We start from the raw sequence: 24,135 nt of genomic DNA, 5'->3' as shown, positions 1-24,135 counted from the left end.
ATGTTGGTAGAATAGGATTGCATGCATATTTTACATGAGTTGGTATGAATACAAACTAAATCGGTAAGTAAGGTAAAGTAAATGCAATTAGAGCTCAACTTAAACCAAAAGTCTTTATTGGCCGCCATTTTAGATTCGCCATTGCACTAAGACAACATAAACCAAACTGAATACTGCACATACATACATCTAGATTCTAGAGTGAGTCTTGATGTGATATTCTCGCAATTAATTGGCAAAATAATAGAATATATGTATTTTTTTTTTACGGTCATCGGTTTTGCTTTAGGTACCTGCGACAAGATCATTAATATCGTTATCGGGCGTTATCTGGTTCTGGCCTATATCTGCCATGGTATTCGTTGTGGGCGAAACACTGTCATCCCAGCTGAGCTTGGAGAAGTCGCCCTGCAAGGCGCTGATCTCATCTTCGGGCACCGTCGCCTCAAACGCTTCGTCGAACTTGGCGCTCACATCTTCCATGTCCGCATCTAACAGCTTTTCGATCTTGCGATCGATCCGCCGTTCGCGTATTGCTGTCTTCTCGTCGGCCTGATCTTGACTAGGTACTAACGGTACAGAGGGTACAGAAGCTGATTCTAGATGGTACATGACAACGGGAATGGGAACAAACGATACAGGAAATTGGTTATAGCCAACGGACTAAGCAGCACTATGGAGTACAGTTTGCTGGGCTCGAGCTACGATCCTAACTGCTAAGCTATCGTAGGACTACCTCAACACATGTCTCTATTATGTATGTTACCTTTTGCCGTCGATGAGCTTGTGGCACCTGCCTGGGCCTGCTGCTGTTGGAACTGAGTGGTAATAGTCGTTGTCGTGGTGGAGGTGGTTGTGTTTTGGGCATGCAAGGGTAAATGTATGTGCTCATCGGTGAAGCTCATGTTGTCGTCGAACGATTTGCCTGACATGGACTCAATAGTGGGCGATTTGATGACATCGACGCCACAAATGTCATCGCAAGTAATGGCATAATTCTCACTTTCTGAGTTGTAATCGTGCTTAACGGTTTCCTGGCCGTTGGCCTGATGACCGTGACTTTCAATGATCTCGACGCTCTCTTCGAGCACGCGATCCACTAGGATATTGGCTTCTTCGTGAATGCGCGCCACAAGATCTTGGCCATCACTTACATCACCACCACCAACTTTAACATCACCTGGAAGACAATTGCACAGTTCATTGGTAGATAGAAATTGGACAGATAGAACAGAGTAAGAACAAAGAGATTCGAGGCGAAAGCGAAAGGAGTAGCTTTGAAATCATGAAATTTGAAATCATGAGGAAGGCAGAAGAAATGTGCAATACAATGAGTGTTAGCGGATGATGGTGATATCGGTTGGTGATGTGATCGAGATCTGTCGCAATCTGTTGAATGTTTCTTCGAAACATTAAGCTGAATTTACTTTATCGAATGAGCTTTAATTGCATTTGGTGAACGAATAAAACAACAAATTAATTTGGTATTCTAATGAAGCGTTATGACTAACAAGCGCTATGGTAAGCTGATGTTTATTAATCTACGAATACTTTTTTACGATCAAGGACATACCGATTTCGGTTGAGATCTTTGCGGTATCCAGTATGGGTTGTTCAATATGTTTCTCTTGAAGGGTTTCTGCAATAAACAAGGTAGAGATTAGAGATTTGCAATTATTGCTGGAAATAAACAAAAATGTGACCTAGGACTACGTTAGATTACGCTACAAACGAAATGATAATGAATGATTTACAGACATTCGAAACAAGAACGAACAAAATGGATTCCAAATAACATTTCGGTTAGTATCGAGTACAGTAAGAAGTAACAGTGGGGATGTTAGTTAAACGACGCCTATGTGAGAGTAAAAATTGGTTAGTATGACAGGGTCACGGGGTTAGGTATATGGAAACGATGTGAGTAGATTTAAGGCTTTTTGCTGCTTTGATTGTGGTAACGAAAATGCTTGATAATTGTTGGCTTTACTTACAAAATGCTTGAGTGTGTGTGTTGGGTTATCGTATCTATGAACACTTAAGAACTATTGTTGAGATTTCGTTTGGCAACAGCTGGGAACCGATTCGAATCGGAATGGATCAGAACACGGAAAGAAGACTAGTTGCCTCCCCTAGCGGCTGACTCGTCGGACTCAACATACTCAACGTCGGTATGGGCATCTCTAATCATGCCTTTTATGTGTAGCTTCTCGGCCTCGGTGTTGAAGATCCGGCCACTCCTCTCATGCACCACCGTATAGCTCTCGTTCAGCATGTCGTTTAGCTCCTTGCTATTGCTGTTGGCCACCGGCACTGCCGGCGGTTCCAGGGCATCCTCCGCCTCAGAAGGACACTGAACGTCTTCCACATCGGTATGCTGTTGATTGACAATGTCCTCCTTGAGCAATCGCAAGTGAAGCGGTGGTAGCTTGATCTTGGTGCTAGACTTATCGCACGTTGGCGGCGGCAAGGCATCGGAAGCCTCGGACATATCAGAAACATCGTCGGTGGACGCATCCTCGGCATCGGAGACTTTCTCCTTGGCCTGTTGCTTTAGTTGCTCCACTCTCTTGACTCCTGGCGGCAGACCACATTCGCTCAAATCCATGTCCTCGACATCGGTCACTCCATCCTCCTTACCTTTGGTGATGTCAAGTAACTTGTTCTTGCCTTTGCTGGGGGTGCGAGCCTTCAACTTCTTGCGCCGATTGGTACCGGCCACAAAGATCTCCTCCACATCTGTGACGGACTCTGCATTTGACTGGACTTCCAAGCGTTTATTTTGCTGCTGCTTCAGCAATTCGTTGGACACGATAACTTCGTTTTCAATCAGACTTCCGCCCACCGCGGCCTCATCGGCCAGAGAGTGTTGCAGGCTCCATTCATCAGCGCACGAATAGTCCTCAGAATCGGTGGCGATGGTGTCCTTTAGGTGATTGTAGATGCCGAACTCATAGTTTTTATCCATTGGCATCACGTTGGTAATAGTGTCGCCGTACTTGTCCTCTTTAAGCTCCACCACCTCACGATGTGGCAGCGGCAGGGCTTCGTGGGAAACAGTCTTCACTTCTGGTACGCTGTTGGTTAAGGACGAGTCCTCACAAAACATGTCCTCCACGTCGGTCACACATGTTCCGTCATCTCCGGATGCCAAAATGATGGCGCGGGGTATGGGCTGCTCGTCTTCCTCCTCGTTGTCAAAGCTATCTTCAGCAGCCGAATCATCTATGCCTTCGACATCCGTTAAAACCTCTTCGTGTCTACCCGCCGTTTGAAGAAATTGTTTTTGTCCTGGCATGGGCATACTCGACTTTGAGTTGCGGCGAGGCTGGCCACTGGCGCTGACAAAGGCCACATCTATAGCTGGAAAACTGGACTCACTTACGCTATGGCTCCAGCCGGCGGCACCCTCGGGCTCCGACTCGCTGCCCGAGCAGGCGATCTGGCAAACCTCTTCATGTCCGCTGTCGGACACCTCCAGGACCTCATCCTCGGACATTCCTCGAATTCCTACGCCGGTGCATTCGGACATAGCCGAGGCCAGGTCACTGATGTCGCTTATCACGGACACGTCCTCGTATTGATCCGAGTCATCCTGGTTCTTTTCTCCATCGGCTATGTTAACGCGCCCCTGATCGCCAACAGCGTGGTCCAAATCCACACACACGGATTTCTCGTAGCCATGTTCTACTTCGGAGTCGGTGTCGTAGTCCTCGCAGTCAGTCAGATAGTCGGCCAAGCCATTAAGGTTTTGTGCTTGCACGAAATCTCCAGCTTTTATTTCACAACTCTCCTTGGCATCGTTGTCGATGGCTTCTTGATTATGCAAACCCTGCTGAAGGAACTCCCTCAGCGACAACTTTAATTCAGGGTAGGCCGTGCTCTTCTCCTCATCCTCAGATTCTGTATCGTAGTCCTCCACATCGGTCACATCGTTTTCGCCTGTATTGGATTTGGTTTCGGCTTTTAGTTTTACGGATCCCGAGCCACGCCGGGAGTTGGGCTTCAAAACCTCCGCCTGACTGTCAAAATCTTCCACATCGGTCACGCCGCCGGCGCCATCGCGACCGTAGTCCATGTCATTGCTGTCGGTGTCGTGGGAGGACGATGAGGATGATAAATCGGATTGCGCAGAATGTTTGTCGGCAGTTACGGATATAGTTGGGAGTTTGTTGGACATTTTGATGGGTAAGTTTTGGTGGGTTTGTAGTAATAGAAGTAGTGGTGTATATTAAGGCTTTGTATTGACGGATTTAGTTATTCGTGTTTGCTATTTATGGAGAACAAGTTAAAATTAGGTTAAGTAAAGTAGGTCATAATTAAGCATATCAATAGAAAAGTTGCATTTGATAACTAATTCCTGAATATGATGGGTATCGTAACTAAGCTAGTCTTAAGAAAGAGTTTATCCATGTGCTAGTTACCTAACAATATGTATGTCATTAAAAGCTTTACCATATTTACCTTTTGTTGTATTTATCTTTTCCACCTCCGTCTCCCGTTGACTCTCACCACCCATACCGGGCATCGGCAGCGAGCTATCAAGGGCAGCGGCACCAGCCACAGCCACAGCTGCGGTGCTATGGAGGTGCTGCTGGGGATGGTGATGATGGAGTTGCTGGCGACGTAGCGTCTCTTCGATGAGGGCCAATGGGCTGCGGGTTGGCTTGGGCGAGCCGGGGCTGGCGGCCAACAGGCGCTCCGGTTCGCCGGTACCGAACATGGGAAGGGCTATGGAGTCCGAGAGACTGGAGTCTGTGGTGTCGATGAAGCTGACATCATACTCGTTCAGGCACCGCTGCTGGTCGCCACTGGTGGATGGTGGGCGGACAGACATGATGGTATGGTGCTCTACATCAAACTCGGGCTGGCGGTAGACCACTTCGAGTGGCTTGTCGGGGCCAAAGGTCTTAGTGAATACCTCGCTGGTAAGCACTTTGCGACTGTTGCTGCCGCTACCGGAGGATGATGAGTTAGAACTTTTTGTACTATCGCTTGATTTAATGGAACGTATGGTTATCACCTCACAGTCGTCATCAATGAGTACGGTGCTGACAGCGCTGGTGGTGGCGGTCGGTTCTCGATGAACTCGCACTGTGGACGTTGACGCGACAGCTCCTGCTGCACGCCGGATATTGGTCAGCTCCTTGTCCGTCTTCCGGCTGACAGTGCTCACCGAGCGAACGCTGCGCCGCGTGCTGTTTGAGGATCCACTAGTGCTGGTACTGCCACTTCCAGAGTTTGAGTTCGATACTGAACTGGACTCGTTAATCGAGTCCTTCATCTTCTTTTGAAGCTTCAGCTCCATGGAACCCTGCATGGTCTTGTTGATCGCAGAGGGTGGGCCACTGGCTTCACCTGCTCTGGCTGTCGTTCGTTTAACTGGTTTCTTATTGTCTACCTGAGGTCGCTTGTCGGTGTCATCACTCTTGCTTTGCTTAGTTGCAGTCCTTGAACTGGAAGACACGCTAATCGGAACTTTAGTGCGCTGTATAGTGGCTGTGGATTTTTTCAGAAGCTTGTTGTCGGTTTCTATGGAAGTTCTGTAGGCAAGTGTCTTGGATGCAATAACTGATTGTGTCTTCATGCTTTTAGTTGCTTGGCTCTTGGAGCCTGTCACGTTTAGCTTATTTTCCTTGGATATCTGTCGCTTATAAAGGCGGTCTGTGCTCTTCAGGGATTCCTTGCTATCGCTTTGTGAACCTCTTTTGATCTGTATCTGTGATTGGGGCTGGGTCGACGTCTTTTCATCTATTTGTTTCTTTTGTTTTGGATCCACGGATTTGGACTTTGTCAAGGCACTTGTCGTAGTTCTGTGAGTAATTTTAGTGAGGCCCGGGGCGGGTGATTTGGGTGGTGCTGGTGACTTTGGCAGAGCTGGCGATATGCTATGGCCAATTTCGCCATCGCCACTCAAACCGTAACGCATGCTGTGGGCCAGGGTGGGCTGCATGTATCTGTGGGTAGCAGACGGTGTCGGTGTTTTCGTTCGCTTAGTATCCACGTTCTCCTGGCTGCCAGTTTTCTCAGTCTTCTTTGAACTTTTTATCGTAAGCTGCTTGGTAGATCGAGTGGCAGTTGATTTAGTTTGTTTCACAGTTGTTTTTGCTGTCTTAGTCGTTTTGGTCTGCGGTTGGGGACTGAAGGATCGGACAGAGGCATTATATGGAATTCGCGTTACGTCAGTCTTAACCCTAGGTCTGGGGGTGGTGGAACGACTGTTGTCGCCCTGCGGATGACTTTCATAGAATATTGAGCTAGATGCCGGGCTTGCAGATCTTTCGAAATGAATTTCACTTATAACACGACTGGTAGCGGAAGCTGAACTGGTGGTGGTTGAAGTTGAGCTTGTCACTGATCGTCTAGACTCCGTTTTAGTTGTCAATTTAGGTTTGCTCGTAGCCGATGTCCTCCTAACTATATTCTTCTCCGCAGAGGTAGCTTTAGGTTTTGGTTGAATACTAGCTGCAGGTTTTGAATCACTTTTAGGTTTTTCCTTTTCACTAACTATTTTTTTCTTCTGCGAAACCTTCAAATTTGATTTTGAAACAGTTTCCCTCACAATTTTTCTTGGCTCAGATTTTACTTCACATTTTTGTTCAGATTTTTTAGTTGGTTTCTTGACTGAAACACCACTTGTTTGTTCATCTAATTTTACAAAGTAGGCAACTGGACGAATTTCCGTACTATCCTCTTTCTCAACCTGCCTAACGTGCACTTTGTCAGAATCAGAAGTGCCTGATTTCAATTTGGCACTTCTTAAAGTTTCTTCAACTATTTGCTCAACCGAGCGATCATCATCAGTGTCCACTAACTGTTCCCTCAAATTGTCCAGCTTTTTCATCTGTTGAGCACTTTTAAGGGTCTCGTCAACAATTTTTTGTACCTCAGCATCACCAGCTTTAAGAGTCTCTTCGACAATTTGTTGCACCGATCTGTTTTCCTCATAACTAGAATACATATCCTTCATTCCCTCAGCAACAGCCCCGATGAAGGGAGTAATCTCCGAATGAACTGGTCTGTCTTCAGACTTTGGAACACCAAACCCTTCATCAATAAGAGTTTTTTCATTAGCCTTAACCGACTTAATCGGGTCCTGCGCAACGTGACTGTCAGTAATGGATACGACTGTACTTACAGATTTGGCGGCTGATTGAACAGTCGTCAAGCTTTCTTCTGCCTTGAATGTCGTTACTGTCTGCGGCTTCAAATCATCTTTAACAGGTGATTTTTCGGCAATACCAATCAAAGGAGTAATCAAAGGAGTGGGCTGACCAGCTGGTTTATCTTGGGGCTTGGGAATATCAAGGTCTTCATCGCTTTCATCATCGGAATACTCTCTAGGACTTGCCGTTTCTGACACAATCGGCACTTTGGGCTTTTCGTCAGGCTTTGTAGAATCTTTCAACTCCACAGGCTTCGGTTTTTCATCAGTTTTTACTGGCGATTTTTCCCCAGGACCTACTAGAGGAGCTATCAAAGGAGTTTGTTTATTTTGGGGCTTGGGAGCATCAAAATCTTCGTCGCTCTCGTCATCAGAATACTCTTTCAAGCTTGGCTTTACCGAATCAATGGGGCCCTGCGGCTTTTCCTCTGGCTTACTTGGTACTTTGATGTCAGATACGTGACTGTCAGTAATGGATACGACTGTACTTACAGATTTGGCGGCTGATTGAACAGTCGTCAAGCTTTCTTCTGCCTTGAATGTCGTTACTGTCTGTGGCTTCAAATCATCTTTAACAGGTGATTTTTCGCCAGTACCAATCAAAGGAGTAATCAAAGGAGTGGGCTGACCAGCTGGTTTATCTTGGGGCTTGGGAATATCAAGGTCTTCATCGCTTTCATCATCGGAATACTCTCTAGGACTTGCCGTTTCTGACACAATCGGCACTTTGGGCTTTTCGTCAGGCTTTGTAGAATCTTTCAACTCCACAGGCTTCGGTTTTTCAGCAGCTTTTACTGGCGATTTTTCCCCAGGACCTACTAGAGGAGCTATCAAAGGAGTTTGTCTATCTAGGGGCTTGGGAGAATCAAAATCTTCGTCGCTCTCGTCATCAGAATACTCTTTTAAGCTTGGCTTTACCGAATCAATGGGGCCCTGCGGCTTTTCCTCTGGCTTACTTGGTACTTTGATGTCAGATACGTGACTGTCAGTAATGGATACGACTGTACTTACAGATTTGGCGGCTGATTGAACAGTCGTCAAGCTCTCTTCTGCCTTGAATGTCGTTACTGTCTGTGGCTTCAAATCATCTTTTACAGGTGATTTTTCGCCAGTACCAATCAAAGGAGTAATCAAAGGAGTGGGCTGACCAGCTGGTTTATCTTGGGGCCTGGGAATATCAAGGTCTTCATCGCTTTCGTCATCGGAATACTCTCTAGGACTTGCCGTTTCTGACACAATCGGCACTTTGGGCTTTTCGTCAGGCTTTGTAGAATCTTTCAACTCCACAGGCTTCGGTTTTTCATCAGTTTTTATTGGCGATTTTTCCCCAGGACCTACTAGAGGAGCTATCAAAGGAGTTTGTTTATCTTGGGGCTTGGGAGAATCAAAATCTTCGTCGCTCTCGTCATCAGAATACTCTTTTAAGCTTGGCTTTACCGAATCAATGGGACCCTGCGGCTTTTCCTCTGGCTTACTTGGTACTTTGATGTCAGATACGTGACTGTCAGTAATGGATACGACTGTACTTACAGATTTGGCGGCTGATTGAACAGTCGTCAAGCTTTCTTCTGCCTTGAATGTCGTTACTGTCTGTGGCTTCAAATCATCTTTAACAGGTGATTTTTCGCCAGTACCAATCAAAGGAGTAATCAAAGGAGTGGGCTGACCAGCTGGTTTATCTTGGGGCTTGGGAATATCAAGGTCTTCATCGCTTTCATCATCGGAATACTCTCTAGGACTTGCCGTTTCTGACACAATCGGCACTTTGGGCTTTTCGTCAGGCTTTGTAGAATCTTTCAACTCCACAGGCTTCGGTTTTTCATCAGTTTTTACTGGCGATTTTTCCCCAGGACCTACTAGAGGAGCTATCAAAGGAGTTTGTTTATCTAGGGGCTTGGGAGAATCAAAATCTTCGTCGCTCTCGTCATCAGAATACTCTTTCAAGCTTGGCTTTACCGAATCAATGGGGCCCTGCGGCTTTTCCTCTGGCTTACTTGGTACTTTGATGTCAGATACGTGACTGTCAGTAATGGATACGACTGTACTTACAGATTTGGCGGCTGATTGAACAGTCGTCAAGCTTTCTTCTGCCTTGAATGTCGTTACTGTCTGTGGCTTCAAATCATCTTTAACAGGTGATTTTTCGCCAGTACCAATCAAAGGAGTAATCAAAGGAGTGGGCTGACCAGCTGGTTTATCTTGGGGCTTGGGAATATCAAGGTCTTCATCGCTTTCATCATCGGAATACTCTCTAGGACTTGCCGTTTCTGACACAATCGGCACTTTGGGCTTTTCGTCAGGCTTTGTAGAATCTTTCAACTCCACAGGCTTCGGTTTTTCATCAGTTTTTATTGGCGATTTTTCCCCAGGACCTACTAGAGGTGCTATCAAAGGAGTTTGTTTATCTTGGGGCTTGGGAGAATCAAAATCTTCGTCGCTCTCGTCATCAGAATACTCTTTCAAGCTTGGCTTTACCGAATCAATGGGGCCCTGCGGCTTTTCCTCTGGCTTACTTGGTACTTTGATGTCAGATACGTGACTGTCAGTAATGGATACGACTGTACTTACAGATTTGGCGGCTGATTGAACAGTCGTCAAGCTTTCTTCTGCCTTGAATGTCGTTACTGTCTGTGGCTTCAAATCATCTTTAACAGGTGATTTTTCGCCAGTACCAATCAAAGGAGTAATCAAAGGAGTGGGCTGACCAGCTGGTTTATCTTGGGGCTTGGGAATATCAAGGTCTTCATCGCTTTCATCATCGGAATACTCTCTAGGACTTGCCGTTTCTGACACAATCGGCACTTTGGGCTTTTCGTCAGGCTTTGTAGAATCTTTCAACTCCACAGGCTTCGGTTTTTCATCAGTTTTTACTGGCGATTTTTCCCCAGGACCTACTAGAGGAGCTATCAAAGGAGTTTGTTTATCTAGGGGCTTGGGAGAATCAAAATCTTCGTCGCTCTCGTCATCAGAATACTCTTTTAAGCTTGGCTTTACCGAATCAATGGGGCCCTGCGGCTTTTCCTCTGGCTTACTTGGTACTTTGATGTCAGATACGTGACTGTCAGTAATGGATACGACTGTACTTACAGATTTGGCGGCTGATTGAACAGTCGTCAAGCTCTCTTCTGCCTTGAATGTCGTTACTGTCTGTGGCTTCAAATCATCTTTTACAGGTGATTTTTCGCCAGTACCAATCAAAGGAGTAATCAAAGGAGTGGGCTGACCAGCTGGTTTATCTTGGGGCTTGGGAATATCAAGGTCTTCATCGCTTTCATCATCGGAATACTCTCTAGGACTTGCCGTTTCTGACACAATCGGCACTTTGGGCTTTTCGTCAGGCTTTGTAGAATCTTTCAACTCCACAGGCTTCGGTTTTTCATCAGTTTTTATTGGCGATTTTTCCCCAGGACCTACTAGAGGAGCTATCAAAGGAGTTTGTTTATCTTGGGGCTTGGGAGAATCAAAATCTTCGTCGCTCTCGTCATCAGAATACTCTTTTAAGCTTGGCTTTACCGAATCAATGGGGCCCTGCGGCTTTTCCTCTGGCTTACTTGGTACTTTGATGTCAGATACGTGACTGTCAGTAATGGATACGACTGTACTTACAGATTTGGCGGCTGATTGAACAGTCGTCAAGCTTTCTTCTGCCTTGAATGTCGTTACTGGCTGTGGCTTCAAATCATCTTTAACAGGTGATTTTTCGCCAGTACCAATCAAAGGAGTAATCAAAGGAGTGGGCTGACCAGCTGGTTTATCTTGGGGCTTGGGAATATCAAGGTCTTCATCGCTTTCATCATCGGAATACTCTCTAGGACTTGCCGTTTCTGACACAATCGGCACTTTGGGCTTTTCGTCAGGCTTTGTAGAATCTTTCAACTCCACAGGCTTCGGTTTTTCATCAGTTTTTACTGCCGATTTTTCTCCAGGACCTACTAGTGGAGCTATCAAAGGAGTTTGTTTATCTTGGGGCTTGGGAGAATCAAAATCTTCGTCGCTCTCGTCATCAGAATACTCTTTCAAGCTTGGCTTTACCGAATCAATGGGGCCCTGCGGCTTTTCCTCTGGCTTACTTGGTACTTTGATGTCAGATACGTGACTGTCAGTAATGGATACGACTGTACTTACAGATTTGGCGGCTGATTGAACAGTCGTCAAGCTCTCTTCTGCCTTGAATGTCGTTACTGTCTGTGGCTTCAAATCATCTTTTACAGGTGATTTTTCGCCAGTACCAATCAAAGGAGTAATCAAAGGAGTGGGCTGACCAGCTGGTTTATCTTGGGGCTTGGGAATATCAAGGTCTTCATCGCTTTCATCATCGGAATACTCTCTAGGACTTGCCGTTTCTGACACAATCGGCACTTTGGGCTTTTCGTCAGGCTTTGTAGAATCTTTCAACTCCACAGGCTTCGGCTTTTCATCAGTTTTTACTGGCGATTTTTCCCCAGGACCTACTAGAGGAGCTATCAAAGGAGTTTGTTTATCTTGGGGCTTGGGAGAATCAAAATCTTCGTCGCTCTCGTCATCAGAATACTCTTTTAAGCTTGGCTTTACCGAATCAATGGGGCCCTGCGGCTTTTCCTCTGGCTTACTTGGTACTTTGATGTCAGATACGTGACTGTCAGTAATGGATATGACTGTACTTACAGATTTGGCGGCTGATTGAACAGTCGTCAAGCTTTCTTCTGCCTTGAATGTCGTTACTGTCTGTGGCTTCAAATCATCTTTAACAGGTGATTTTTCGCCAGTACCAATCAAAGGAGTGGGCTGACCAGCTGGTTTATCTTGGGGCTTGGGAATATCAAGGTCTTCATCGCTTTCATCATCGGAATACTCTCTAGGACTTGCCGTTTCTGACACAATCGGCACTTTGGGCTTTTCGTCAGGCTTTGTAGATTCTTTCAACTCCACAGGCTTCGGTTTTTCATCAGTTTTTACTGGCGATTTTTCCCCAGGACCTACTAGAGGTGCTATCAAAGGAGTTTGTTTATCTTGGGGCTTGGGAGAATCAAAATCTTCGTCGCTCTCGTCATCAGAATACTCTTTCAAGCTTGGCTTTACCGAATCAATGGGGCCCTGCGGCTTTTCCTCTGGCTTACTTGGTACTTTGATGACAGATATGTGACTGTCAGTAATGGATACGACTGTACTTACAGATTTGACGGCTGATTGAACAGTCGTCAAGCTCTCTTCTGCCTTGAATGTCGTTACTGTCTGTGGCTTCAAATCATCTTTTACAGATGATTTTTCGCCAGTACCAATCAAAGGAGTAATCAAAGGAGTGGGCTGACCAGCTGGTTTATCTTGGGGCTTGGGAATATCAAGGTCTTCATCGCTTTCATCATCGGAATACTCTGTAGGACTTGCCGTTTCTGACACAATCGGCACTTTGGGCTTTTCGTCAGGCTTTGTAGAATCTTTCAACTCCACAGGCTTCGGTTTTTCATCAGTTTTTACTGGCGATTTTTCCCCAGGACCTACTAGAGGTGCTATCAAAGGAGTTTGTTTATCTTGGGGCTTGGGAGAATCAAAATCTTCGTCGCTCTCGTCATCAGAATACTCTTTCAAGCTTGGCTTTACCGAATCAATGGGGCCCTGCGGCTTTTCCTCTGGCTTACTTGGTACTTTGATGTCAGATACGTGACTGTCAGTAATGGATACGACTGTACTTACAGATTTGGCGGCTGATTGAACAGTCGTCAAGCTTTCTTCTGCCTTGAATGTCGTTACTGTCTGTGGCTTCAAATCATCTTTAACAGGTGATTTTTCGCCAGTACCAATCAAAGGAGTAATCAAAGGAGTGGGCTGACCAGCTGGTTTATCTTGGGGCTTGGGAATATCAAGGTCTTCATCGCTTTCATCATCGGAATACTCTGTAGGACTTGCCGTTTCTGACACAATCGGCACTTTGGGCTTTTCGTCAGGCTTTGTAGAATCTTTCAACTCCACAGGCTTCGGTTTTTCATCAGTTTTTACTGGCGATTTTTCCCCAGGACCTACTAGAGGAGCTATCAAAGGAGTTTGTTTATCTAGGGGCTTGGGAGAATCAAAATCTTCGTCGCTCTCGTCATCAGAATACTCTTTTAAGCTTGGCTTTACCGAATCAATGGGGCCCTGCGGCTTTTCCTCTGGCTTACTTGGTACTTTGATGTCAGATACGTGACTGTCAGTAATGGATACGACTGTACTTACAGATTTGGCGGCTGATTGAACAGTCGTCAAGCTCTCTTCTGCCTTGAATGTCGTTACTGTCTGTGGCTTCAAATCATCTTTTACAGGTGATTTTTCGCCAGTACCAATCAAAGGAGTAATCAAAGGAGTGGGCTGACCAGCTGGTTTATCTTGGGGCTTGGGAATATCAAGGTCTTCATCGCTTTCATCATCGGAATACTCTCTAGGACTTGCCGTTTCTGACACAATCGGCACTTTGGGCTTTTCGTCAGGCTTTGTAGAATCTTTCAACTCCACAGGCTTCGGTTTTTCATCAGTTTTTATTGGCGATTTTTCCCCAGGACCTACTAGAGGTGCTATCAAAGGAGTTTGTTTATCTTGGGGCTTGGGAGAATCAAAATCTTCGTCGCTCTCGTCATCAGAATACTCTTTCAAGCTTGGCTTTACCGAATCAATGGGGCCCTGCGGCTTTTCCTCTGGCTTACTTGGTACTTTGATGTCAGATACGTGACTGTCAGTAATGGATACGACTGTACTTACAGATTTGGCGGCTGATTGAACAGTCGTCAAGCTTTCTTCTGCCTTGAATGTCGTTACTGTCTGTGGCTTCAAATCATCTTTAACAGGTGATTTTTCGCCAGTACCAATCAAAGGAGTAATCAAAGGAGTGGGCTGACCAGCTGGTTTATCTTGGGGCTTGGGAATATCAAGGTCTTCATCGCTTTCATCATCGGAATACTCTCTAGGACTTGCCGTTTCTGACACAATCGGCACTTTGGGCTTTTCGTCAGGCTTTGTAGAATCTTTCAACTCCACAGGCTTCGGTTTTTCATCAGTTTTTATTGGCGATTTTTCCCCAGGACCTACTAGAGGTGCTATCAAAGGAGTTTGTTTATCTTGGGGCTTGGGAGAATCAAAATCTTCGTCGCTCTCGTCATCAGAATACTCTTTCAAGCTTGGCTTTACCGAATCAATGGGGCCCTGCGGCTTTTCCTCTGGCTTACTTGGTACTTTGATGTCAGATACGTGACTGTCAGTAATGGATACGACTGTACTTACAGATTTGGCGGCTGATTGAACAGTCGTCAAGCTCTCTTCTGCCTTGAATGTCGTTACTGTCTGTGGCTTCAAATCATCTTTTACAGGTGATTTTTCGCCAGTACCAATCAAAGGAGTAATCAAAGGAGTGGGCTGACCAGCTGGTTTATCTTGGGGCTTGGGAATATCAAGGTCTTCATCGCTTTCATCATCGGAATACTCTCTAGGACTTGCCGTTTCTGACACAATCGGCACTTTGGGCTTTTCGTCAGGCTTTGTAGAATCTTTCAACTCCACAGGCTTCGGTTTTTCATCAGTTTTTATTGGCGATTTTTCCCCAGGACCTACTAGAGGTGCTATCAAAGGAGTTTGTTTATCTTGGGGCTTGGGAGAATCAAAATCTTCGTCGCTCTCGTCATCAGAATACTCTTTCAAGCTTGGCTTTACCGAATCAATGGGGCCCTGCGGCTTTTCCTCTGGCTTACTTGGTACTTTGATGTCAGATACGTGACTGTCAGTAATGGATACGACTGTACTTACAGATTTGGCGGCTGATTGAACAGTCGTCAAGCTTTCTTCTGCCTTGAATGTCGTTACTGTCTGTGGCTTCAAATCATCTTTAACAGGTGATTTTTCGCCAGTACCAATCAAAGGAGTAATCAAAGGAGTGGGCTGACCAGCTGGTTTATCTTGGGGCTTGGGAATATCAAGGTCTTCATCGCTTTCATCATCGGAATACTCTGTAGGACTTGCCGTTTCTGACACAATCGGCACTTTGGGCTTTTCGTCAGGCTTTGTAGAATCTTTCAACTCCACAGGCTTCGGTTTTTCATCAGTTTTTACTGGCGATTTTTCCCCAGGACCTACTAGAGGTGCTATCAAAGGAGTTTGTTTATCTTGGGGCTTGGGAGAATCAAAATCTTCGTCGCTCTCGTCATCAGAATACTCTTTCAAGCTTGGCTTTACCGAATCAATGGGGCCCTGCGGCTTTTCCTCTGGCTTACTTGGTACTTTGATGTCAGATACGTGACTGTCAGTAATGGATACGACTGTACTTACAGATTTGGCGGCTGATTGAACAGTCGTCAAGCTTTCTTCTGCCTTGAATGTCGTTACTGTCTGTGGCTTCAAATCATCTTTAACAGGTGATTTTTCGCCAGTACCAATCAAAGGAGTAATCAAAGGAGTGGGCTGACCAGCTGGTTTATCTTGGGGCTTGGGAATATCAAGGTCTTCATCGCTTTCATCATCGGAATACTCTCTAGGACTTGCCGTTTCTGACACAATCGGCACTTTGGGCTTTTCGTCAGGCTTTGTAGAATCTTTCAACTCCACAGGCTTCGGTTTTTCATCAGTTTTTATTGGCGATTTTTCCCCAGGACCTACTAGAGGTGCTATCAAAGGAGTTTGTTTATCTTGGGGCTTGGGAGAATCAAAATCTTCGTCGCTCTCGTCATCAGAATACTCTTTCAAGCTTGGCTTTACCGAATCAATGGGGCCCTGCGGCTTTTCCTCTGGCTTACTTGGTACTTTGATGTCAGATACGTGACTGTCAGTAATGGATACGACTGTACTTACAGATTTGGCGGCTGATTGAACAGTCGTCAAGCTTTCTTCTGCCTTGAATGTCGTTACTGTCTGTGGCTTCAAATCATCTTTAACAGGTGATTTTTCGCCAGTACCAATCAAAGGAGTAATCAAAGGAGTGGGCTGACCAGCTGGTTTATCTTGGGGCTTGGGAATATCAAGGTCTTCATCGCTTTCATCATCGGAATACTCTGTAGGACTTGCCGTTTCTGACACAATCGGCACTTTGGGCTTTTCGTCAGGCTTTGTAGAATCTTTCAACTCCACAGGCTTCGGTTTTTCATCAGTTTTTACTGGCGATTTTTCCCCAGGACCTACTAGAGGTGCTATCAAAGGAGTTTGTTTATCTTGGGGCTTGGGAGAATCAAAATCTTCGTCGCTCTCGTCATCAGAATACTCTTTCAAGCTTGGCTTTACCGAATCAATGGGGCCCTGCGGCTTTTCCTCTGGCTTACTTGGTACTTTGATGTCAGATACGTGACTGTCAGTAATGGATACGACTGTACTTACAGATTTGGCGGCTGATTGAACAGTCGTCAAGCTTTCTTCTGCCTTGAATGTCGTTACTGTCTGTGGCTTCAAATCATCTTTAACAGGTGATTTTTCGCCAGTACCAATCAAAGGAGTAATCAAAGGAGTGGGCTGACCAGCTGGTTTATCTTGGGGCTTGGGAATATCAAGGTCTTCATCGCTTTCATCATCGGAATACTCTGTAGGACTTGCCGTTTCTGACACAATCGGCACTTTGGGCTTTTCGTCAGGCTTTGTAGAATCTTTCAACTCCACAGGCTTCGGTTTTTCATCAGTTTTTACTGGCGATTTTTCCCCAGGACCTACTAGAGGAGCTATCAAAGGAGTTTGTTTATCTAGGGGCTTGGGAGAATCAAAATCTTCGTCGCTCTCGTCATCAGAATACTCTTTTAAGCTTGGCTTTACCGAATCAATGGGGCCCTGCGGCTTTTCCTCTGGCTTACTTGGTACTTTGATGTCAGATACGTGACTGTCAGTAATGGATACGACTGTACTTACAGATTTGGCGGCTGATTGAACAGTCGTCAAGCTCTCTTCTGCCTTGAATGTCGTTACTGTCTGTGGCTTCAAATCATCTTTTACAGGTGATTTTTCGCCAGTACCAATCAAAGGAGTAATCAAAGGAGTGGGCTGACCAGCTGGTTTATCTTGGGGCTTGGGAATATCAAGGTCTTCATCGCTTTCATCATCGGAATACTCTCTAGGACTTGCCGTTTCTGACACAATCGGCACTTTGGGCTTTTCGTCAGGCTTTGTAGAATCTTTCAACTCCACAGGCTTCGGTTTTTCATCAGTTTTTATTGGCGATTTTTCCCCAGGACCTACTAGAGGTGCTATCAAAGGAGTTTGTTTATCTTGGGGCTTGGGAGAATCAAAATCTTCGTCGCTCTCGTCATCAGAATACTCTTTCAAGCTTGGCTTTACCGAAGCAATGGGGCCCTGCGGCTTTTCCTCTGGCTTACTTGGTACTTTGATGTCAGAAACGTGACTGTCAGTAATGGATACGACTGTACTTACAGATTTGGCGGCTGATTGAACAGTCGTCAAGCTCTCTTCTGCCTTGAATGTCGTTACTGTCTGTGGCTTCAAATCATCTTTTACAGGTGATTTTTCGCCAGTACCAATCAAAGGAGTAATCAAGAGAGTGGGCTGACCAGCTGGTTTATCTTGGGGCTTGGGAATATCAAGGTCTTCATCGCTTTCATCATCGGAATACTCTGTAGGACTTGCCGTTTCTGACACAATCGGCACTTTGGGCTTTTCGTCAGGCTTTGTAGAATCTTTCAACTCAACGGGCTGCGGTTTTTCATCAGTTTTTACTGGCGATTTTTCCCCAGGACCTACTAGAGGAGCTATCAAAGGAGTTTGTTTATCTAGGGGCTTGGGAGAATCAAAATCTTCGTCGCTTTCGTCATCAGAATGCTCTTTTAGGCTTGGCTTTACCGAATAAATGTGGCCCTGCGGCTTTTCCTCTGGCTTACTTGGTACTTTGATGTCAGATACGTGACTGTCAGTAATGGATACGACTGTACTTACAGATTTGGCGGCTGATTGAACAGTCATCAAGCTTTCTTCTGCCTTGAATGTCGTTACTGGCTGTGGCTTCAAATCATCTTTAACAGGTGATTTTTCGCCAGTACCAATCAAAGGAGTAATCAAAGGAGTGGGCTGACCAGCTGGTTTATCTTGGGGCTTGGGAATATCAAGGTCTTCATAGCTTTCATCATCGGAATACTCTCTAGGACTTGCCGTTTCTGACACAATCGGAACTTTGGGCTTTTCGTCAGGCTTTGTAGAATCTTTCAACTCAACAGGCTTCGGTTTTTCATCAGTTTTTACTGGCGATTTTTCCCCAGGACCTACTAGAGGAGCTATCAAAGGATTTTGTTTATCTTGGGGCTTGGGAGAATCAAAATCTTCGTCGCTCTCGTCATCAGAATACTCTTTCAAGCTTGGCTTTACCGAAGCAATGGGGCCCTGCGGCTTTTCCTCTGGCTTACTTGGTACTTTGATGTCAGAAACGTGACTGTCAGTAATGGATACGACTGTACTTACAGATTTGGCGGCTGATTGAACAGTCGTCAAGCTCTCTTCTGCGTTGAATGTCGTTACTGTCTGTGGCTTCAAATCATCTTTTACAGGTGATTTTTCGCCAGTACCAATCAAAGGAGTAATCAAAGGAGTGGGCTGACCAGCTGGTTTATCTTGGGGCTTGGGAATATCAAGGTCTTCATCGCTTTCATCATCGGAATACTCTCTAGGACTTGTCGTTTCTGACACAATCGGCACTTTGGGCTTTTCGTCAGGCTTTGTAGAATCTTTCAACTCCACAGGCTTCGGTTTTTCATCAGTTTTTACTGGCGATTTTTCCCCAGGACCTACTAGAAGAGCTATCAAAGGAGTTTGTTTATCTAGGGGCTTGGAAGAATCAAAATCTTCGTCGCTCTCGTCATCAGAATACTCTTTCAAGCTTGGCTTTACCGAATCAATGGGGCCCTGCGACTTTTCCTCTGGCTTACTTGGTACTTTGATGTCAGATACGTGACTGTCAGTAATGGATACGACTGTACTTACAGATTTGGCGGCTGATTGAACAGTCGTCAAGCTTTCTTCTGCCTTGAATGTCGTTACTGTCTGTGGCTTCAAATCATCTTTAACAGGTGATTTTTCTCCAGTACCAATCAAAGGAGTGATCAAAGGAGTGGGCTGACCAGCTGGTTTATCTTGGGGCTTGGGAATATCAAGGTCTTCATCGCTTTCATCATCGGAATACTCTCTAGGACTTGCCGTTTCTGACACAATCGGCACTTTGCGCTTTTCGTCAGGCTTTGTAGAATCTTTCAACTCCACAGGCTTCGGTTTTTCATCAGTTTTTACTGGCGATTTTTCCCCAGGACCTACTAGAGGAGCTATCAAAGGAGTTTGTTTATCTAGGGGCTTGGGAGAATCAAAATCTTCGTCGCTCTCGTCATCAGAATACTCTTTTAAGCTTGGCTTTACCGAATCAATGGGGCCCTGCGGCTTTTCCTCTGGCTTACTTGGCACTTTGATGTCAGATATGTGACTGCCAGTAATGGATACGACTGTACTTACAGATTTGGCGGCTGATTGAATAGTCGTCAAGCTTTCTTCTGCCTTGAATGTCGTTACTGGCTGTGGCTTCAAATCATCTTTAACAGGTGATTTTTCGCCAGTACCAATCAAAGGAGTAATCAAAGGAGTGGGCTGACCAGCTGGTTTATCTTGGGGCTTGGGAATATCAAGGTCTTCATCGCTTTCATCATCGGAATACTCTCTAGGACTTGCCGTTTCTGACACAATCGGCACTTTGCGCTTTTCGTCAGGCTTTGTAGAATCTTTCAACTCCACAGGCTTCGGTTTTTCATCAGTTTTTACTGGCGATTTTTCCCCAGGACCTACTAGAGGAGCTATCAAAGGAGTTTGTTTATCTAGGGGCTTGGAAGAATCAAAATCTTCGTCGCTCTCGTCATCAGAATACTCTTTCAAGCTTGGCTTTACCGAATCAATGGGGCCCTGCGACTTTTCCTCTGGCTTACTTGGTACTTTGATGTCAGATACGTGACTGTCAGTAATGGATACGACTGTACTTACAGATTTGGCGGCTGATTGAACAGTCGTCAAGCTTTCTTCTGCCTTGAATGTCGTTACTGTCTGTGGCTTCAAATCATCTTTAACAGGTGATTTTTCGCCAGTACCAATCAAAGGAGTAATCAAAGGAGTGGGCTGACCAGCTGGTTTATCTTGGGGCTTGGGAATATCAAGGTCTTCATCGCTTTCATCATCGGAATACTCTCTAGGACTTGCCGTTTCTGACACAATCGGCACTTTGGGCTTTTCGTCAGGCTTTGTAGAATCTTTCAACTCAACAGGCTTCGGTTTTTCATCAGTTTTTACTGGCGATTTTTCCCCAGGACCTACTAGAGGAGCTATCAAAGGAGTTTGTTTATCTAGGGGCTTGGAAGAATCAAAATCTTCGTCGCTCTCGTCATCAGAATACTCTTTCAAGCTTGGCTTTACCGAATCAATGGGGCCCTGCGGCTTTTCCTCTGGCTTACTTGGTACTTTGATGACAGATACGTGACTGTCAGTAATGGATACGACTGTACTTACAGATTTGGCGGCTGATTGAACAGTCGTCAAGCTTTCTTCTGCCTTGAATGTCGTTACTGTCTGCGGCTTCAAATCATCTTTTACAGGTGATTTTTCTCCAGTACCAATCAAAGGAGTGATCAAAGGAGTGGGCTGACCAGCTGGTTTATCTTGGGGCTTGGGAATATCAAGGTCTTCATCGCTTTCATCATCGGAATACTCTCTAGGACTTGCCGTTTCTGACACAATCGGCACTTTGGGCTTTTCGTCAGGCTTTGTAGAATCTTTCAACTCCACAGGCTTCGGTTTTTCATCAGTTTTTACCTGCGATTTTTCCCCAGGACCTACTAGAGGAGCTATCAAAGGAGTTTGTTTATCTTGGGGCTTGGGAGAATCAAAATCTTCGTCGCTCTCGTCATCAGAATACTCTTTCAAGCTTGGCTTTACCGAATCAATGGGGCCCTGCGGCTTTTCCTCTGGCTTACTTGGTACTTTGATGTCAGATACGTGACTGTCAGTAATGGATACGACTGCACTTACAGATTTGGCGGCTGATTGAACAGTCGTCAAGCTTTCTTCTGCCTTGAATGTCGTTACTGGCTGTGGCTTCAAATCATCTTTAACAGGTGATTTTTCGCCAGTACCAATCAAAGGAGTAATCAAAGGAGTGGGCTGACCAGCTGGTTTATCTTGGGGCTTGGGAATATCAAGGTCTTCATCGCTTTCATCATCGGAATACTCTCTAGGACTTGCCGTTTCTGACACAATCGGCACTTTGCGCTTTTCGTCAGGCTTTGTAGAATCTTTCAACTCCACAGGCTTCGGTTTTTCATCAGTTTTTACTGGCGATTTTTCCCCAGGACCTACTAGAGGAGCTATCAAAGGAGTTTGTTTATCTAGGGGCTTGGGAGAATCAAAATCTTCGTCGCTCTCGTCATCAGAATACTCTTTTAAGCTTGGCTTTACCGAATCAATGGGGCCCTGCGGCTTTTCCTCTGGCTTACTTGGCACTTTGATGTCAGATATGTGACTGCCAGTAATGGATACGACTGTACTTACAGATTTGGCGGCTGATTGAATAGTCGTCAAGCTTTCTTCTGCCTTGAATGTCGTTACTGTCTGTGGCTTCAAATCATCTTTAACAGGTGATTTTTCGCCAGTACCAATCAAAGAAGTGATCAAAGGAGTTGGCTGACCAGCTGGTTTATCTTGGGGCTTGGGAATATCAAGGTCTTCATCGCTTTCATCATCGGAATACTCTCTAGGACTCGCCGTTTCTGTCACAATCGGCACTTTGGGCTTTTCGTTAGGCTTTGTATCTTTCAACTCAACAGGCTTCGGTTTTTCATCAGTTTTTACTGGCGATTTTTCCCCAGGACCTACTATAGGAGCTATCAAAGGAGTTTGTTTATCTTGCGACTTGGGAATATCAAACGTCTTATCATCGTAAGTGGAATATTCCTTTGTTTTTTTGGCTACTGTCTCAAAGGGCTCGACCCCTTGTGTTGCTGTATCTTTACACATATCTGTCTTGTCAATATGAAAAGCAGATTTTAATTGACTATCTGTTAAAATATCGTGACCAGTTGGAAACTTTCTTATATCTTTTGTTGTAATTGAAATTTGTTCGTGTTCATATTGGTTCTGAGTAACATTTTGGCTGGATGTGCGTTCACTTGTCGCTAAATGCTGTAATTTGAGTAACTTGTTTTCATGATCCAGTTCCTCGTCACTTTCGCTATCACTTCCGTGCTTATCTAATGTAGTTTCTAAATCAGAGGGAAACTTGGTTATTGCTTTTTCAGTCGTTTGGGTAAGTTCAAAGGTCTTTGAGACCATATGCTGGTGGGTTTCAAACTCATCTTTTGTATCGTTTGTGGGAAATTTAACTGGAACTTCAGTTTTCTCTTCTGTGGAACAAGCTAGCTCAGCTTGATGATCTATTATTCCACCCAGCTTTTCTTCGTATTCGCTAACTACATGTACAAAGTCCTTTGTATCAGCTATATCGGTTTTTGAAATGGAATGCAATCGATCGAAAGTGTGCCCTACTTTTGGGAATTCAATAAGTTTATCCTTAGTCTCATCTAGTGGAAATTCTTGTGTATCACATTCGCTTAGTAAAATATTGTGTCGGTCTGCTATCCCTATTAGGCTATCATGAACAATGTTTTTGGTCTCAACCTCTTTAATACTCTCAGCTACGCACTTGGTCTCGTGCTCTAGGAACTTGGACGTAATCGATTTGACGTCATCGGTAGTAGCTGAAGTCTCAAGCTGCTCCGGCTTTTCAAGGGCCTTTGCCATTTCAGAGATTGTTCGTTTTGAGCATATCTTTTCGCAAGCGCCTTCTAGATTTTCAATACTTGGACTGGTCTTAGCGGTTTCCAAAACTGGGGACTGCACCTTTTGTTCTGGTATACGCTTGGAACCTAAGCCATCTAAAATCAGATCGGTTTCGTTTAAAATCTGTTGTTCTATTGACAACACATCAGCCTTACGGTCTGTGGTAAGTCGTGTTCGTGGAGTAAAAGGCTTGGCCTCTAGGCTCGATGCAGGATATCGACGCTCGATGTCCTGCACGACTTCCCTGACCTTCGCACCAGCCTCCAAGGCTTCCTTATCTTCTAAGTCTAAGTGTTTCTCAGTGGTTTCAGCTAAAATCTTGCCAGGTACTTGTTCTACCTTTCTACCTAATCCTATTACCTGCTCTGAAAAAGTCTTTTCTGTTTCACATAAGTCTTCGGCCACCTCAAAGGCCTTGCGCTTTACGCACACTCTCTCACAAACATCTTCTTCAATTTCCTTCAGTCCAATTCCAACATCTTCCATAGCTTTAATTGGAGAAATTTTTACCACCTCAACGAGCGGTTCACCTCTGATTAACTTTTCAAAAGCCAAGTCAGCTGGGGTAAGTATTTGCTTTTCTACTTCTACAACGTCCGGTTCTTTGTCTTTTTCTTGGGGGTCCCGTTTGTGAACGGCGAACGGAATAGCCGACACCACTGTACCGCAGATCTTGTCCTCGATGCTCTGCACCACTTCTCGCACCACTGGAACATTGTCACCTATATACTTGGGAGTCACTCCCGGTTGCTTGGCACTCGAATCCAGGGATTCAGTGCTGCCACTGCTCTCCAAACGCAATATCTTGCGCCTCACATCACCGCATCCCATTATTTGCTCTAAATACTCCCTATCACTGGAGGGTTTATCTAGTTCGGGTGTTCCCGCATCTTTTTCTACAGGAAGTTGCTCCTTCTGCTGATTCTTATCGTCGTAAGACTTCGGCTGGGGCTCTGGTACTGTCAAGTCTACCTTGGTGCGATCTATGTGTGCTGTCAGGGTCGTCGTAGTTGTCATCTTCGGGGTTTGACTACTTGTACTCATTTCTGGAAATGAGGTAGTGTCTTGTGAGTACATGTTGTGGTTATCGGGGGAAGCTACCATACTACGAAGCAGCTTATCAGTTTCATCTGTTCTTGTAAAGGTTTCGGGTTTTACACTATGAACACTGAAGTGCTCTGTTTTAGGCATTC

At 45.2% G+C, this 24,135-nt stretch overlaps 2 protein-coding genes across 36 annotated transcripts in view; both read right to left on the bottom strand.

Annotated features, from left to right (window-relative positions):
• Window positions 1–24,135, bottom strand: part of LOC6506409 (ankyrin-2) — a 55,447-nt gene that overhangs the window by 6,429 nt on the left and 24,883 nt on the right. For 14 of the 35 annotated variants that reach the window (XM_032454589.2, XM_044714716.1, XM_032454573.2 and 11 more), the window contains 4 exons: window positions 4,462–24,120; window positions 1,574–1,639; window positions 767–1,180; window positions 294–599 (listed from right to left, as the gene is read on the bottom strand). In XM_032454589.2, coding sequence (XP_032310480.2) covers window positions 294–599; window positions 767–1,180; window positions 1,574–1,639; window positions 4,462–24,120 — 20,445 coding nt within the window. Of the gene's footprint in view, window positions 1–293; window positions 600–766; window positions 1,181–1,573; window positions 1,640–4,127; window positions 4,268–4,461; window positions 24,121–24,135 lie in introns of those variants that run through there. The other 21 variants (XM_032454597.2, XM_014909277.3, XM_032454599.2 and 18 more) reach the window with 10 other exon arrangements.
• Window positions 1,574–4,177, bottom strand: LOC26514103. Its single transcript, XM_032454600.2, has 2 exons — window positions 1,992–4,177; window positions 1,574–1,639 (listed from the first exon to the last, which is right to left on the bottom strand). The coding sequence occupies exon 1, from the start codon at window positions 4,175–4,177 to the stop codon at window positions 2,117–2,119; it is 2,061 nt and encodes a 686-aa protein (XP_032310491.1). The 3' UTR covers window positions 1,574–1,639; window positions 1,992–2,116.

This window comes from Drosophila ananassae, chromosome 2R (genome assembly GCF_017639315.1).
Source record: "Drosophila ananassae strain 14024-0371.13 chromosome 2R, ASM1763931v2, whole genome shotgun sequence".
Lineage (NCBI taxonomy): Eukaryota > Metazoa > Arthropoda > Insecta > Diptera > Drosophilidae > Drosophila > Drosophila ananassae.
The sequence above is the reverse complement of the archived record's forward strand: the minus strand, read 5'-3'. Positions and strand labels throughout refer to the sequence as shown.